The following is a 17,204-nucleotide window of genomic DNA, read 5'->3' as shown; positions in this document are numbered from 1 at the left end:
CCTGCAGTGAGCACCGTATTAGGCGGTCACCCTGTCGGTTATTAAAGTCCCAATATTTTCTCCCCTAAATTACTGTAAGTTTCACCTCTATAAGGCTATCGTCGTCACCCCTTACTGAGTCCCGAAGGCCTGTTTATATTGCCTTCCCCCTGAATTGAACAGTCAGTTAAAGTGGAACACTGGAAAAAAAAAAAAAAGCTAAGTCAAATTTATTCCATATTTATCTTCTAAATCAATGTCAGCCCTTTGCGTTCAAATATCTTTAACGCATTGTGCATTATCTTTATTCTAAGGACCGTTAAGACGAAATGTCGCCGGGTTTAGATCGCGTTTGGCCCCTATTCTTTGGAACCTGTATGTGGTCATCCCAGTGGAAGTGGTCAGCCCACCATGCCCCGTGGGTGATCACTTAATCCTTTACACCCTAACATCAGTATATATTTTCTCCGTATTGTTCTCTGTGCATTTCCTAAGGTGCTGACAAAGAGAATTTGTCTAACAATCAAGAGCTTCTTTAGTTGGTGATCATGCCCTTTATTCTTATGACCTGGATATTTGTTTTAGGGGTGATAGTAACAGAAGAAAATATTTACAAATCACTCGTGGGGTTTAAAGCGTTAATACAGGTTGGACTGTATGTAAAGAGACTTCGAGAACGGCGTGGTGGCATGAACAGTGTGTTCATTATATGCATATTTAACGGGAAAGCGAAATACTGACCTTGCCCCATTCACAGCCTCTACAGTGATCATTTCTGAAAACATCATTATTAACAAATTCAGTTTCGCTGGAAAGTGGAAAAGAAGTGAGACTAATAAATTAATGTTTGAGACCTCGCCATAGCTGGAGATGTTGTCGATCATGTTTCACATTTTATTTCCGTGTGTAGTCTTACTTTGTGGTCGATTCTTTGATAAGCTTGGGGTCGTTGACAGCAAACAAGGTAAGCTGTAACGTTACACATTAGTTTACTAGAAAAATACTTCAAGTAAATTAACCTTTCGATAGCCAAGGGCTACCTGAAGTAATCAAAGTGATTTGATAGCTGCTAAATCGATACGTGTTTCAATTTAAAGAATGTCAGTTACGCGCCTATTACTGACAGATCTAGTCAAGTCTCTCTAAAAAGGTCGCCTCAAAGGCAAAGGGGAATAGGCGACTGTGGAAGAGTGGATTGTCGGCTTATGTGGGCGGCTCAGCGAATTTTGTTACAACGTTCGACAGTCAGTGACTTGCATGTTCTGGCCATTGTAGAGAGGTTATGAATGAAGTGAGGTATCACGTTAACGGAAAAAAAAATGAACTGTGATTTGACTCACTTTGCGTATAATTCTTAGAGGTATGTTGTAGAAAAATAACCAAAAATATGTTTTTCATAGTAAATTAAAAATATCATCACTAGCTTGCGAAACGACCAGATGCAGTTGGCAAAAAGTACTCTTTTTTCCTGCCGGTTCCTTTTTCCAGTAAACGTAATTTTAACTTCTCAGTTTTTGACATTAAGAACGCATTTTAGCGAATTTTTGCCGAAGTGGAGTGGTGTCTTTCCGATTAAAAGGCAATCTTGAACCAGACAAAGCGAAGAAGCCTCATTTAAAATACCAGTGGTGGGTACATATTTTTTCTTTTTTGCGGGTGGAAAGTACATTTTCAGCATTAAGTCCTGTTTCTTTTTACAGCAGCACCAAAAAACGTTTCTATCAACGAGTAGGTGAATATTTTAGGCCACTGTTGGCGAATTCGCGCGCCAAACATATCGCGAGTATTTCCCGTTCTTGCTGCCACATACTGGAAATGTTTAAGTGCATGTGTCATTCCCTTTTGTTTTCAGGGACGATTCCGCCGCCACGGGTAGAGTGTAAAGATATCGCTCCCAATAAGAAAGTGGGGTGCCTAGTACCGGAAAATACAAACATGAACACGTGTCTTTTTCTTGAATGCTGCTGGAATAATACGAAAGCAGATTCTGCAAAGAAATGTTACACCAAAAGGTAAAAGAAAACAAAGTTACTTTTAGATAAGAAGAGACGGCAGACACGTTCCATAATCGTAGTAAATTTGTCCTGTTCCCTTTCAACTCTTTCATCTTTAACAAAGACCAACCTCTGATTTCTCCTTTCACCCTCTGAATCCCACATAAAGGTGATAAGAATTAAAGAAATGATCACCAACTTAAGAAAGTTCTTGATTGTCAAACACATTCTCCTTGTGAGCAACGTAGAAAATATACAGAGAACAGTATGGAGAATATGCACACTGATGTTGGGGTGTAAAGGCTTAATTCAAGCCGAACGAAACAAGAAAAGAAACAAAAACAAAACAGAGACAAAAATAAACAAACTCAATAAAAAAAGTGGAGATGGTTACACAATTCGCAAAAATATATTTGTTTTAAATCGGTGTGAGTGTGGGGAATATTAGTAAGGAACCCACACTTTCGCTTTTCTCTTCCAGATATTAATTTTTTTAATCCTCTCGCATAAACAAAAAATTATATCTCAGACTGACTAAAAAGCTCCAATCAATTGTTCCTTTATCTTATAGACACGCCTTGATCAAACGTAAGCTGATTGGCTATGAAAATCTTTCAGACAAAAGATAAACAAACTCATTCATTAGAGCAGATAGAACGTACGCTTGATTTCCGGCCCAGATATTCCACAATCATTACAACTTTAGCTTAAATCAATACTAATTATCCTGTTTCCGACATGAAGAAGCAGGAAGGGTTTGGTCTCATTTTGTGCAAAACTGTTCAAAACCAGCCACGCTTATGATTCTACCCCAAAATGAATCTTAGCACAGTTGATACACGATCTCGAAATTCAGTGTCAGGTTGCGCAAAATTGGCAAGTGAAATTACATTTCAACTGCCCAAAAACCGCGTGCTGGTTGGATACGTTACCATTGGCCTGTTGATGGCCTCTGTTTAGACAAAGAAATTCCATTCCAGGAATTTTGTTGTTCTCAAGATGTAGTGGCCGCGATGAAATCTTTTTGAGCGCATATTCATGGTCTTCTTACTCCCATGGCTTTGACTTTCCACGCATTACCTCATAAAGTATTATTCTCCGCTGGGATTGGTTGGTTTCCAACAGCTGTGAGTGGTGTATGTCAATTATTTGTCCCTTGGCGGGCCGATCAAAGCAATATTGCAAAGAACTGACTACGATGTTATTAACACTTGTTTTTGTATCTCTCTTATTACTTCCCCTATGATTGGTCAATTTAGCTGACCATATTTCACAGAACGGCCCGCTGAATTCCAAATTTTGTGTAAATTGAAATTCTATCTCTTCATTTGGACCTTTTCTTTTCCGTTCGGATTTAAGGCCCGCGCACTTCGAACCTGGGCCATAAATTCGAGTAGACAAAAAAAAATTGGTCCGTAACTTACAGTACTCGGTTGATAAAAAGTAAAAATAGCGGTTTGAACAAGATATAGGAAGTTTAGTACTAACCTATTTCTATTTTTTCTTTGTTTGGAGGAGGATCCTGCATGCCTTATCGAGGAAAAGTTTGCCAAATGTCATTCAACTCGACCCTCCCAACTTACCGCAACAGTGACCGTTTCTTTGACAACAAATTCGGCTTGCCAGCCACCGAAGAATTTCTTTCCAGGGGTCTGCAAATAATCAAACAGCTTGTGAAGGACGACGAAAAGTGCAGATACATCTTAATAAATATGCTTTGTCATTATACTGTGCCTCCATGTTACTGGGATGGCACAGACATAAAGTACTGTAGGGAAGACTGTGGGGCCATTTTCAAGGAATGCAGCGCCCCCTGAATCAAGTGATTGGTGCCGTGACGTTGCATGTGGCTGCGGAAAAGATTGATTTTATACATACAAGTCTACCGAACTGTTCTGGGCACCATAAGGAAAGATATTTTGAAGACAAACAAGGGAAGATCTGTATCAAGACAGGCTTTTTCAGTAAGTGATCATTTATTAAGTAATAAGAAACTTTTAGTGTGACATCAACTTCTCGTTGTTTTGCACAAGGAAATATATAGCAATTTGGCAGAATCTCGCAGTCTCATGAATTCCCTACGGCTTGCCATTTATGCATCACGCAAAATTTCTCCGTCAATCTTTTCCGTCCAAATACCAACCTAGTTTAAGTTCCCTTCATTTTGAAGGTGATGTAATGCAGTTGTTAAATGGCTGAAAATAACGTGACATATCGACTGACTATATGTGGGAGGCCATTACACACTCACTTCTTACTGGATATAAAATTTATAAATGATGCTGTTTGAAAAACGAAATAGATATCGGGTCTGGTTTGATTTACACAGGGTGATATTAATGTTTAACAAGATTTGAAACATAATCGGGCTTGAGGTGATGACGTTACAGACAGAACGAGATTAGACAGATTTCTGTCTAATCTAAGCTGGTAAACGATACTTTCGACAATATTTTGTCCTCGCTCTCGAGTCCTTGCACAAACCCCCACGTTTTTCTTAATATTTTGATTTGTGAGGTCGTCCTCTGAGTGAGAAACGAAGGTAAACGTGGAACACAATTAATACCATGATAAAAATACAGGAGTTACGTGAAACGGTTTCGTAACTCCCACGTAATAAATTGTCATGTCTCAGTTTTTCGTTTAACTTGCATCCAGTCCTCCTCTCTTATTTCCGGTTGACTGTTATTCTAGTTAGTCACTAACGATTTACCTGCGAGCGTTTCCGTTCTGCGAACCGTCGAGTCATCACGCCACTTTAGAGCACGATTTGCACATAGCTTTACTAATTTATCGGACGAAAATAGTAGAACTTTAATAACACATCTTTTTGGTGGATAAATTATCGCTACTGCGTTTAAGGAAAATATAGGACTTCGCAACTTCACGAACCGTAACACAATCAACTTCACAAATTTTCATCATCAATCACACACAGTATGAAAAAGATTTCGAGTCCAGTGATTGTGTTTGTTGTTCTGAGCTTATTCATATGCGCTACCACTGTATCTGAAGGTAAGGTTTAAATTTTCTGTACGTATGTTGTAATTTGCGCTGGAAAGCTTTTTCATTGCGTAGCGAAATATGATAGATTGGTTGGGAAGGTGAGACAATATTCGTTTAACTTCATCGGTAAATGATCAATGGCTTTAAACCGTGAATTTTATGTGCCGATTTGGAATATAGATTTTTGTTCTAGTGTTTTACGGCTTTCCGAACTGGTAGATGTAAGGAAAGGCCGCAAACTGCGGCATATGCTGTTTAGAATGATAAGAAAGATTAAAGTGTCTAGCGACTGCGGGTTTGGATGCGTCCTTGTCATTTTTTTCTACAACATACTTCTAAGAATTATACGAGTGAGCTCCTCTTTGCAATTGGTAGAGGAGGTAGCGCCGATGCAATCGTCAATGTAGCGGCCGTAGAGTTCAGGTTTTGGGCCGTGGTATTGGCTAAAAAATTTGATGTTCGATAAAACCTAAAACCCCTCTCTAAAAGGGTCGTCTCAAAGGCGAAGGGAAAGAGGCGACTGTGGAGGGGTGGCAAAAATATGGATTGTCGGCTTATGTGGGCGGCTCGGCGAATTTTGTTACACCGTTCGTCAGTCAGTGACTTGCATGTTCTGGCCATTGTAGAGAGGTTATGAATGAAGTGAGGTATAACGTTAACAGAAAAAAAATGAACTGTGATTTGACTCACTTTTCGTATAATTCTTAGAAGTATGTTGTAGAAAAATAACCAAAAATATCTTTTTCATAGTAAGTTAAAAATATCATCACTAACTTGCGAAACGACCAGATGCAGTTGGCAAAAAGTACCCTTTTTTTCTGCCGCCTGCTGTTTCTAGTAAACGTAATTTTAACTTCTCAGTTTTTGACATTGAGAACGCGTTTTAGCGAATTTTTGCCGAAGTGGAGAGGTGTCTTTCCGATTAAAAGGCAATCCTGAACCAAGCAAAGCGAAGAAGCCTCATTTAAAATACCAGTGGTGGGTACATTTTTTTTTTTTTTTTGCGGGTGGAAAGTACATTTTCAGCATTAAGTCCTGTTTCTTTTTACAGCAGCACCAAAAAACGTTTCTATCAACGAGTAAGTGGATATTTTAGGCCACTGTTGGCGAATTCGCGCGCCAAAAATATCGCGAGCATTTCCCGTTCTTGCTGCCACTTATTGGAAATGTTTAAGTGCATGTGTCATTCCCTTTTGTTTTCAGGGACGATTCCGCCGCCACGGGTAGAGTGTAAAGATATCGCTCCGAATGAGAAAGTGGGGTGCCTAGTACCAGAAAATACAAACATGACCACGTGTCTTTTTCTTGGATGCTGCTGGAATGATACGGAAGCAGATTCTGCAACGAAATGTTACACCAAAAGGTAAAAGAAAACAAAGTTATTTTTAGATAAGAAGAGACAGTAGAAACGTACCATAATGAAATGAATGAAATTAGTAAATTCGTCCTGTTCCCTTTCTAATTTTTCATCTTTAACAAAGACCAACCTCTGATTTCTCCTTTCACTCACTGAATCCCACATAAATGTGATAAGAATTAAAGAAATGATCACCAACTTAAGAAGTTCTTGATTGTCAAACACATTCTCCTTGTGAGCAACGTAGGAAATGTACAAGGAACAGTATGGAGAATATGCACACTGATGTTTGAGTGTAAAGGCTTAATTCAAGACGAAAGAAGGAAAGAAACGAAAACAAAACAAAGACAAAAATAAACAAACTCAATAAAAAAAAGTGGAGATAGTTACACAATTCGCAAAAATAATTTTTTAAAATCGGTGTGAGTGTAGGGAATATTAGTAAGGAACCCACACTGTCGCTTTTCTCTTCCAGATTTTCAATTTTTTTAGATCCTTTCGCATACACAAAAAATTATATCTCAGACTGACTAAAAAGCTCCAATCAATTGTTCCTTTATCTTATGGACACACCTTGATCAAACGTAAGCTGATTGGCTATGAAAATCTTTCAGACAAAAGATAAACAAACTCATTCATTAGAGCAGACAGATCGTACGCTTGATTTCCGGCCAGATATTCCACAATCATTACAACTTTAGCTTAAACCAATACTGATTATCCTGTTTCCGACATGAGGAAGCAGGAAGGGTTTGGTCTCATTTTGTGCAAAACTGTTCAAAACCAACCACGCTCGTGATTCTACCCCAAAATGAATCTTAGAACAGTTGATACGCGATCTCGCAATTCAGTGTCAAGTTACGCAAAATTGGCAAGTGAAATTACATTTCAACTGCCCAAAGGGAAGAAGAAAAGTTATTGCACGTAGAGTCATATTGATGGTGAAGCATTTCTTTTTTAAAAAACATTTATTGTCACATGTTAAGAGGTACATTAAATCCACCCAGATATTTACGTCATATCGATGAACAAATGGTGTAGAAAATGAAAACAGTCAGGAATATTTTTGTTTCGAACAAAAGCAAGATAAAATAATTATAATAGAATGACAAACCTTCATATTTGAAGCCCCCGTGGCGCAATGGACTAGCGTGTTGGACTTCTAATTCAAAGGTTGTGGGTTCGAGTCCCACCGGGAATGGATCATCTTTTATCTTTCCTTGGAAGTAAGTGTTATAAAAAATTTAGAATTTCGAGTTAGCCAATTTTTCCAACTTTTTTGAGCAAAAATTTATTTCCTTGACTCACCGAGTGGTATTTTAGAGGGGAAATTTTGAGCGCATAGTCATGGTCTTCTTGCTCCGATGACTTTGACTTTCCACGCATTACCTTATAAAATATTATTCTCCGCTGGGATTGGCTGGTTTCCAACAGCTGTGAGTGGTGTATGTCAATTATTTGTCCCTTGGCGGGCCGATCAAAGCAATATTGCAAAGAATTGACCACGATGCTATTAACACTTGTTTTTGTATCTCTCTTTGTACTTCCCCTATGATTGGTCAATTTAGCTGACCATATTTCACAGAACGGCCCGCTGAATTCCAAATTTTGTGTAAATTGAAATTCTATCCCTCCATTTAGACCCATTCTTTTCCGTTCGGATTTAAGGCCCGCGCGCTTCGAACCTGGGCCATAAATTCGAGCAGACAATAAAATTGGGTCCGTAACTTACAGTACTCGGTTGATAAAAAGTAAAAATAGCGGTTTGATCAAGATATAGGAAGTTCAATACTTACCTTTTCCATTTTTTCTTTGTTTAGAGGAGGATCCTGCATGCCTTATCGAGGAAAAGTTTGCCAAGTGTCATTCAACTCGACCCTCCCAACTTACCGCAACAGTGACCGCTTCTTTGACAACAAATTCGGCTTGCCAGCCACCGAAGAATTTCTTTCTAAGGGTCTACAAATAATCAACCAGCTTGTGAAGGACGACGAAAAGTGCAGATACATCTTAATAAATATGCTTTGTCATTATACTGTGCCTCCATGTTACTCGGATGGCACAGACATAAAGTACTGTAGGGAAGACTGTGGGGCCATTTTCAAGGAATGTAGCGCCCCCCTGAATCAAGTGATTGGTGCCGTGACGTTGTATGTGGCTGCGGGAAAGATTGATTTTATACATACAAGTCTACCGAACTGTTCCGGGCATCATAAGGAAAGATATTTTGAAGACAAACAAGGGAAGATCTGTATCAAGACAGGCTTTTTCAGTAAGTGAACATTTATTAAGTAATAAGAAACTTTTGGTGTGACATCAACTTCTCCATGTGTTGCACAAGGAAATATATAGCAGTTTGGCAGAATCTCGCAGTCTCATAAATTCCCTAAGGCTTTTTCCGCGCCCACTATCATGCGTAACTAAAAATCTATATCGGTTTATTGCCGTAATAATCCATTGATAGCGGTGTTTTAGAGAGCAAAAGAAAATATTTCGTGAAAGTCAAGCAGAAGAAAAGTGGTTCTTAAGATTTCGAATATTGTGCAACCATGGCAAGTGGTTATTACATATTTTCCATAACTGTAGAAATTCTCGCAAGCTCACTGGTCGAGAATTATTTTAAATAAGGTTATACGCGATAAAAATGACGTGGCATGTAACGCAACGCTCGGCAATCCTCGCCATGTCGGAGAAAACACTTATCTCGTAAAAGTAACTGAAATTTTCTTAGATATTGAAGGTAAGAAACTTCCGGATTTTAAGATCGATATACTTAGAAAAATGTCTGAAGAAGAACTTGTCGAGATGGAAGAAAAAGCGGGGGAAAATCTTCAGAGTTCTGTTCGCAAAGTTGATAGATGGACAACCTCGTAGAAATACTTGCTGATACCATAACAAACGGCTATTCAGGGCTACAGAGTCTACTACCATCCATTTCATACTGGTATTGCATTGTACAAGTTATTACGTAGTTCAAGCTAAACAAACAACAAAGCAAGAGTCGATCATGTCACGCGCGCGTAATTTTTCGAAAACTTTGACGTATTCAGCTGGCACAAAAATTTCAGTGTTATTGTAAAAAACAAATTGATCACAATTTTCCATTGTCAATAACCTTGTTAGTCATAGAAATGACGTCAACAATACTCAAAACTGTGCAGTGAAATAACTCGAGTGCCCTTCGTGGTTTCACTTTATTTTTGAACATTGGTGAATTCTTTTCTATGATCAATAGGGTTGTAGACAAAGGAAAGTTGTGGTCAATTTGTTAAGCTGAATCTATAGCCTGTGAGCAAGCCCTTGTTAATAGGGCTGCCGCCCGTGGAAAGATTTAAAAAAAGTTAGGGACCTGGCACTAATAAAAAGCCTTATTATCAGTGCCAGACCCCTGGCAGACCTCTCGCCTCAGGGCCTTATACTTTCCCGCGGGGCCTCCTCGCACTGAATCTTCAGAAATTAAATTGCAGTTTTTTCGCTTTAATGAAATACCATCATTGATGTTTCAGCTTTGTGTGATTTTTCCGGAGTAATATATAGTGATATTTTAACCGTGCAGAGAGAGCAGAGTCTGGCAGTTATTTAAAAATGTTTATAGTAAGTCATTTTGATTTTCTCAGAGCAAGTACTAATATTCAACCATAGAAGTTAACCTCCCCCCCTCCCAAAGGAGGAACGATAGGTACGATAGAAAAGCGCCTTCTCGTACATCATGATGTTAATTTACAGATACAGATGTTAGTCTGCTACAGTACAACTATTTCATTACAGACAATTTTCGTTTCAACCGATCCAATAAGTCGGCCTAATCTGTGTTTTTCTTCTCTTCAGATTACACAGAGACCACGATGGGTACAAACACTGAGAAACCAACCCCACAACCTGGTAGAAAACTGGAAATTATCCTTCAAATTGTCATAATTTGCCTTTGCATTATTTTGCTATGTGTTATCGTGGTCATGATGTTAATTTACAGATACAGATGTTAGTCTGCTACAGTACAACTATTTCATTACAGACAATTTTCGTTTCAACCGATCCAATAAGTCGGCCTAATCTGTGTTTTTCTTCTCTTCAGATTACACAGAGACCACGATGAGTGCAAACACTGAGAAACCAACCCCACAACCTGGTAGAAAACTGGAAATTATCCTTCCAATTGTCATAGTTGGCCTTTGCATTATTTTTCTATGTGTCATCGTGGTCGTTCTTCTTCGAAGACGTCAGAAAATGAGGGAAGCTGTGGATAATGGGCATGCGCTATCCCACAAAGGTTCCATCACCATGAGGGACAGGTTACGAGCGGAGTCCCTGAAGAGCCTGGACTCGCGCTTGTTAGGACTTTATGACCCGAAAAAACTGAGGCAATACAATTTGGACCATGTACAGTACGTGAAAGATTTGGGAGAAGGTTTCTTTGGAAAAGTTTTTCAAGGTACTCTCTACCTAATTAAAATTCTACAAGTTTATTTCATCCTTTGGCTCTGTGTAACTCTTTGCGCATGTCTTCCACATACCCTCTTCTTAAGAACTGGAATCAATTCATTAGTTATTTTTAGCCCATTGAATGTGTAACGAGAGTGAGGAGCTGGAGGTGAGACTGAGGCGTATATCCCCAGTCCCCTCAGGTTTTTTCCTCAAAATTTTTTAAGAGTATTGTACCTTAACAACGCAATTTCATAATGAATGTTCACTCGCATATCAGTTTTATTCCTTGAATATTTGGTGGAGACAAATTGATATGTTGTGCAGATATTACGGGGGACGTGAGGTATGGCCCTGAACTTAAGGAGGCGGGGACAGGATATGTCACAGAACGTTGAAATACTCAAATCGAAGATGTAGTATGACTCAATATGCCGATTAGGATCACATCTGGTTTTCAAATCATGACATTAAGACAGCAGAAAGAGAGGTAAAGCACAAACGATGTTTAAGGTACAACAACCAAAACCAAAAACAAAGCAACGAGGAATAGTTTTGTTTCGAAGAAAAACACGATGAACTAAAATTAACAGAATGAAGATAAAGGACAAAACAAAAAATAAACAAGGGAAAAAAATGGAAGATAGTCACACAATTAACAAGAACAATATTTTGAGAACGATGTGAGAAGATAGGAAGGGTTTAATCTCACTTTGTGCAAAACTCTTCAATAGAAACCATAATCGTGATTCTGCCTCGAAATGAATCTTAGCATCTCCCAATGGTCAAGTTACGCAAAATGATCAAATAAAGCTATCTCAACTGCCCAAAGGGAAGAAATAGTATCATTGCAGTAGAGTCGTATTGATAAAGAAGCATTTTTATTTTTTTACAATTTATTGCCACATGTTAACAGGTACATTAAATCAACCTGATGTTTACGTCACGGCAATCAACATTTGTTGTAGAAAATCAAAGCATCGAGGATTATTTTTGTTTCGAAGAAAAACACGATGAAATAGCTCTAATACAATGAAGGTCATTGGTAACTGAAGCCCCCGTGGCGCAATGGACTAGCGTGTTGGACTTCTAATTCAAAGGTTGTGGGTTCGAGTCCCACTGGGGGTGGTTTTTTTTTTCCTTTGGCATAATATATGACTGTTATTTCTTACTTGGATGTTTCCAATCAACTCGAAATGAATATAATCACAAATTTAGGAATTGTTCATTTCATGACCTTTACTTAACTCTTTGGAGGCAAATTCCTTTCCTAACTTAGGCATATAGAGATTCATGTCGACTCTCTCATTTGCATTTTAGGTCGCGCTTCGGGTCTGAATGATAAACAACCCAAAAAGGTTATTCCTGTGGCGGTGAAGGCGCTGAAGGACGAAGCGTCTAAGGAACAGAAAGAAGAGTTTTACCGAGAAGTAACTCTGATGTCCATTCTTACACACCCAAATATTGTTCAGCTTCTAGCTGTGTCAACCGAGGAGGAACCCTATGGAATGCTGTTTGAGTTCATGAGTGGCGGGGATTTGAATCAATATTTGAGGAATGCACTACCGGCGGAATCATCGCTTGAATCCAGCGAGAAAGGGAAAGGTAGGTTTTGCCATTGACCCAGTCGAAGGGAATGGAGTAAGCCTACCTTGTCTTGCGTAGAGGTGTTGCTGTTTAAGAATGCAAATGTACCACAACTCTAGTGCGATAAATATGATTTAACGCGAACTTCAAAAGGTCGGTAATTTTCCTTTTAGTAACTCGATGTGCTGCGTTCACGTTGCGCTAAATTAATGGGACAATACATTTGTGATTTTCGCCAGCGAACCACACATCAAAACTGGTTTTGCTCGGGTTTAGTGACTTCACTGCGATAGAAATCTTTGTCTATACCGGTATTAATTTCGAGATTCAGGCAATCGAATTTCCGGTTTTCGTACTAACTCTTATTCCCCGTGATATAATTGTAATCTAATAGGTGATCAAACTGCCTGGTATACTTTTGATGCACACATAGTGGCAACAACTCAAAACCGGCAAAAAAAACTTAAGAACTTGCAAACGGTAGATGTTCAACTTAACTGTGCCTTCTTATCTTCTTTTTCATCAGTTTATCTCTCTCAAGAATCCCTTGTGTCTGCCGCAACCCAGATCGCTGCTGGCATGCATTATTTAGCCGAGATGAAATTTGTTCATAGGGACTTGGCGACTAGGAACTGTTTAGTCGGAGATGACTTCGTTGTGAAGATTGGAGATTTTGGAATGTCACGTGATATTTATACTACAGATTACTATAAGGTATGCTAAACAAACAAGTTTTCTTGTAGAGAAAGATGCTTTCTCATCTTGTCAAGAGCGTAGGACTAGCAAAAAATTCTGAGTTCTCATGACGAATCGAACCTCACACCTTCGAATCCCGCACTCCTATGCTCTACCACTGAGCCACGGAGACTCTATATTGAGCAAGGCACATTACGAAGTTTATATATGACATGGGTCCTGCATACTGCTAGGATCAGTAATGTCATTAGCGTCATATTTTATATATACAATAAGAAAGCTGTTTAGATTTGAGCTCGGTAAAGAAATAGAGAAAGTTAGAGTTGTTAGACGGTTTCAGCCAAAGCGTTTACATCCGCTTTAATACCCAATCCAGATCGTGTGATGATTCATTCACGAGGATACCATTGTTTTACCTTTGTTTTTCTTTGACCAGAGGTGTTTGTCAAATTGCACATTTTAAACGTCCCAAAGGAATAAACGTAGTATTTATCCTCTGATCTGTACGAGTCACTAGCATCTGATTTATCCTTATAATATCACACATTGAGGTAACAAATGGAGGTCAGGAGGACGAAGCAAATGATCACTTACTAAAGATGCTTTTTATCGTTAAAGAGATCATCCCTGTAGGCACCATAAAAATTTATGGAGAATAATTTGAAGAACATGCATGTCAGGATGTAATGGGTTAAGATCTAAACTGGGTGGCAAAAGAACGTAAACACGTTTACCGAATACTTCTATTGTCGAAAATTTCAAGGGAATTATGAGCGAGGCCCTGCATTAGAATCTGAAACTCAGTGTTAAAATGGTTACAAAAAACATACGTTCATCTATTTCTATTTGATTTATTTTAAATGCTGTAAAACAAGTTAAGAATGAGTTAATTACCATGGTTTAAATCTGCCTCTCGTATGATAATCGGAAATTTTGAAAACCCGCGTGTATTTTGAAGCTGTTTCCGCCATTGTTTCAAAGTGGCCTTATACGGTCATTGTTAATCATTTAACAAAGCCTGCTGTAATCTAAGTTGATCCACTTTTCTTGGCAAGTAAAGCCAAGCAGGGAACATGAACTAGTCCGAGCGAGGAAAAGAAACAACAAAAAAAATAAGGAGATATGCAGTTAACTTGGTGCAAGGATGGGAAACGACATAAAATGTGGCGTGTTGGAAGAAATGTAAACATGTTTGATTCTGAATGCATGGGGAATTGACGGAAATGTTTGTTAGAATTAGTCCAAACTCTTCGTCAAGTCTTTCAAAATATTTCATAAGTCTCATGTCTTAGATAGTTTTTTTTATCTTTGCAAACTTTCAGATGAGTAAAGAAACATTGTTGCCCATCCGCTGGTTGGCTCCTGAAGCTTTTCTGTACGGCAAGTTTAGCCTCCAGTCGGACGTATACGCATATGGTGTGGTACTCTGGGAGATTTTCACGTTTGGTCTTCAGCCGTATTATGGGTATACTAATAAAGAAGTGATGGAATTTATTCAAAAGGTATTGTACTCATCGGAAAAAAACCTTTCATTTCTATGAGAATTTGCAGCATTTTTTTAAACAGATGATTGTAAACCATGAGGTAGGGGCGTTCCGCTAGTTCCTTTTGGAATGTAGAGGAATACCGTAAATTTTTTTTTCATTTGAAATTGTCACTTCTTTGGTGTTGCTGCTTCTGATGACCACCACGCTATCTATCACTCTTGTAACTGACCCAACCATTCAACCAACGGACTTACATTTACCTCTTTTATGAATCTTTGTCTATCTGTAAGTCTTTTTATCTCTCTGTCTGTCCTGTCTGTCTATCTCACTCAGTCTGTTTTTCCATTCTGCAGGTCTATCTGTCCGTCTACGTGTCCGTCTGGCCATTCATCTGTCTGTTAGTCGGCTTGTCTATCTGCCTTCCTATCCGTTTGTCAATCTGTTCGTGTATTCGACCGTCCGTTTCCGTTTGTTCAGCTCGCTATCCACTAACTGATTTAGTTACTAACTTGTTCCTTCGAACAGGGTATTCATTTAGGGAAACCAGACAACTGTCCGGACTTCGTATACGCTATAATGAAAGATTGTTGGAAAAAAGAACCAGAGAAGCGTTTGGAATTTACAGCTATAGGCATGCGTCTAAAAGACCCTTACCACGTTTATGACATGCCTCCTGCTTCAGAATCTGAGGAAGAACTCGAGCAAAGAGAGGAAGCAAAAGAAGGCGACGAGATCTTGTCATCAGGTATATTGTAATTCAAGTCATTGGGGCATTTGGGGGGGGGGGGGGGAGGAAAAGGACACTGCTGTCGCCGCAAAAACCGGATTTAAGCACTTGGAGTCATGAGCCATGTGTGTCTTTAAGTTATTTAACTATTATTGTAACATTCTTCTACCTTAAGTGGAAGTTGCGCCTCCTTAAATTACGCGCAAACAGATACACTTACGTTATAGTTGTCATAATTTCAGACACTGGAAACTACGACATCCCCAGAATTACGACATCCCGCGTGCGATAACGCTAGAGTTAGATTACGACGTGCCGAGATCAAACGAAGATATTCGAATGAGCACTGCCGATAACGACGACGACGACGAGGACAAAGAAGCTCCGAAAGATGTTCCAGTTTGATTTCAGCAACGCTCACGTGGTAATAAATAATTTCCAAAAAAATATTTATAATCTTGCAAAATCAACAGACGTAAAAAATTCTACCTGTTTTGCCTTAATCGACTTAAAATTCATCTCGAGGAATTGATTGCCTCTTAATTTCATATATTTACCTTGAAATTAAATTCAACTCCAGCCACCCTTAACAGTTTGTTTTTTATTTGATACCAAAATCTCGAATTACAGTGCAACAGAATCGTTTCTCTGTCAAAACATTCGCAAACTTTGCGAAGTTTGTCTCCTTTCTCTTATTAATTACAGTCGTTATGAATAGATGCTTCTGATGATTCGTGTTGTTTGGACCTAATACATTGTTAACTGCATACAGAAACGATGCGTTTCCATGGCAGTTAAATCCTAGTAAGTGAGCTCACTTAGCATGGACCCGAGAAATACCTTGTTTTAACATTTAAATTACAAGTTTTGACCAAAAATATTGAACAAAAACCCCTCTTGACCACTATACAAATTGTAACAGTGTATTATCAGGCCTAAGGTAATATCATACATAAGTAAAACTTTAGATTTTGTTCTTTCATACAATTTTTGCACAAGGTTCCTGATCAAAATTCGATCTATGTAATCATTTAGTGCGGTCTTTTTTTAATTTCTGTTATTTCCTATAACTTGATGAAGATCAGAAAGGAAGCCAATAGATGGAGAATTTAAAGAAGACATTTAAACACTTTGTATTCTCTATCAGGACGTAGTTGTAGAGACATGAAATCAAACTGACCAACGACTCCATTAATATACCTGAAAACGTTAGCGTATCACTATTAACTAAGTAATTCTTTTGGAATATTTTATTCAAACCTGCACAGTTGTCAAATCTTGTTCTGTGATAGTTGAAATATGAATTAGATCTCAAAAATAAGGCAAGTGTAAAACATTTTTGTATGTTGGTATAGTAATTGTATGGTCAGAAGTATTGAATAGGAACATTATTTTAGGAAGTGCGATTGATTACCTTTTTTTTTCCGAAACGGGGCGAGTGGTAGTCACATTCACACTCGATCTCCAACAGGTGTAGGCGGAATGTACATACAGACGAACCTGCAGTGAGCACCGTATTAGGCGGTCACCCTGTCGGTTATTAAAGTCCCAATATTTTCTCCCCTAAATTACTGTAAGTTTCACCTCTATAAGGCTATCGTCGTCACCCCTTACTGAGTCCCGAAGGCCTGTTTATATCGCCTTCCTCCTGAATTGAACAGTCAGTTAAAGTGGAAACACTGGGAAAAAAATAAAAACTAAGTCAAATTTATTCCATATTTATCTTTTAAATCAATGTTAGCCCTTTGTGTTCAAATATCTTCAACGTATTGTGCATTATCTTTCTTCTAAGGTTTGTAAAGACGAAATGTCGCCGGGTTTAAATCGCGTTTGGCCCCTATTCTGTGGAACCTGTATGTGGTCATCCCAGTGGAAGTGGTCAGCCCACCATGCCCCGTGGGTGATCACTTAATCCTTTACACCTTAAAATCAGTATATATTTTCTCCGT

The 17,204-nt window shown here is 38.6% G+C and overlaps 1 protein-coding gene and 2 non-coding genes across 9 annotated transcripts; all 3 read left to right on the top strand.

Annotated features, from left to right (window-relative positions):
- The first annotated feature begins 1,831 nt into the window (after positions 1 to 1,831).
- On the top strand, positions 1,832 to 16,823 carry LOC149052956 (tyrosine-protein kinase transmembrane receptor Ror-like). Of its 7 annotated transcripts, none has more exons than XM_089187671.1 (11): positions 1,832 to 1,991; positions 3,492 to 3,937; positions 6,183 to 6,342; positions 8,157 to 8,608; positions 10,165 to 10,218; positions 10,412 to 10,768; positions 12,079 to 12,363; positions 12,872 to 13,059; positions 14,364 to 14,543; positions 15,054 to 15,273; positions 15,498 to 16,823. In XM_089187671.1, the coding sequence occupies exons 2-11, from the start codon at positions 3,775 to 3,777 to the stop codon at positions 15,545 to 15,547; spliced, it is 2,109 nt and encodes a 702-aa protein (XP_089043797.1). In that variant the 5' UTR covers positions 1,832 to 1,991; positions 3,492 to 3,774; the 3' UTR covers positions 15,548 to 16,823. The 7 variants fall into 7 exon arrangements, with proteins under 7 accessions (XP_089043797.1, XP_089043802.1, XP_089043811.1 ...); XM_089187676.1 differs by having other exon boundaries at positions 3,489 to 3,937; XM_089187685.1 differs by lacking the exon at positions 10,165 to 10,218.
- On the top strand, positions 7,464 to 7,537 carry Trnar-ucu (transfer RNA arginine (anticodon UCU)). The gene has a single exon. It is a non-coding gene; the product is annotated as a tRNA-Arg (tRNA).
- Trnar-ucu (transfer RNA arginine (anticodon UCU)) lies at positions 11,813 to 11,886 on the top strand. Its single transcript has one exon. It is a non-coding gene; the product is annotated as a tRNA-Arg (tRNA).
- Positions 16,824 to 17,204: the final 381 nt, after the last annotated feature.

Source organism: Pocillopora damicornis, chromosome 1 (genome assembly GCF_964200805.1).
Source record: "Pocillopora damicornis chromosome 1, jaPocDami1.2, whole genome shotgun sequence".
In the NCBI taxonomy this organism is placed as follows: domain Eukaryota; kingdom Metazoa; phylum Cnidaria; class Anthozoa; order Scleractinia; family Pocilloporidae; genus Pocillopora; species Pocillopora damicornis.
Note: the sequence above shows the minus strand (reverse complement) of the source record. Positions and strands in the feature narration are given on the sequence as shown.

What these genes read in the sequence shown, in the direction of transcription:
- LOC149052956 (XM_089187671.1), top strand. Translation starts at nt 3,775, where the DNA reads ATGCAGCGCCCCCTGAATCAAGTGATTGGTGCCGTGACGTTGCATGTG. An exon ending in ACGAAATGTTACACCAAAAG is followed by an intron (nt 6,343 to 8,156) that starts GTAAAAGAAAAC and finishes TTCTTTGTTTAG; the next exon opens with AGGAGGATCCTGCATGCCTT. An exon ending in TATCAAGACAGGCTTTTTCA is followed by an intron (nt 8,609 to 10,164) that starts GTAAGTGAACAT and finishes TCTTCTCTTCAG; the next exon opens with ATTACACAGAGACCACGATG.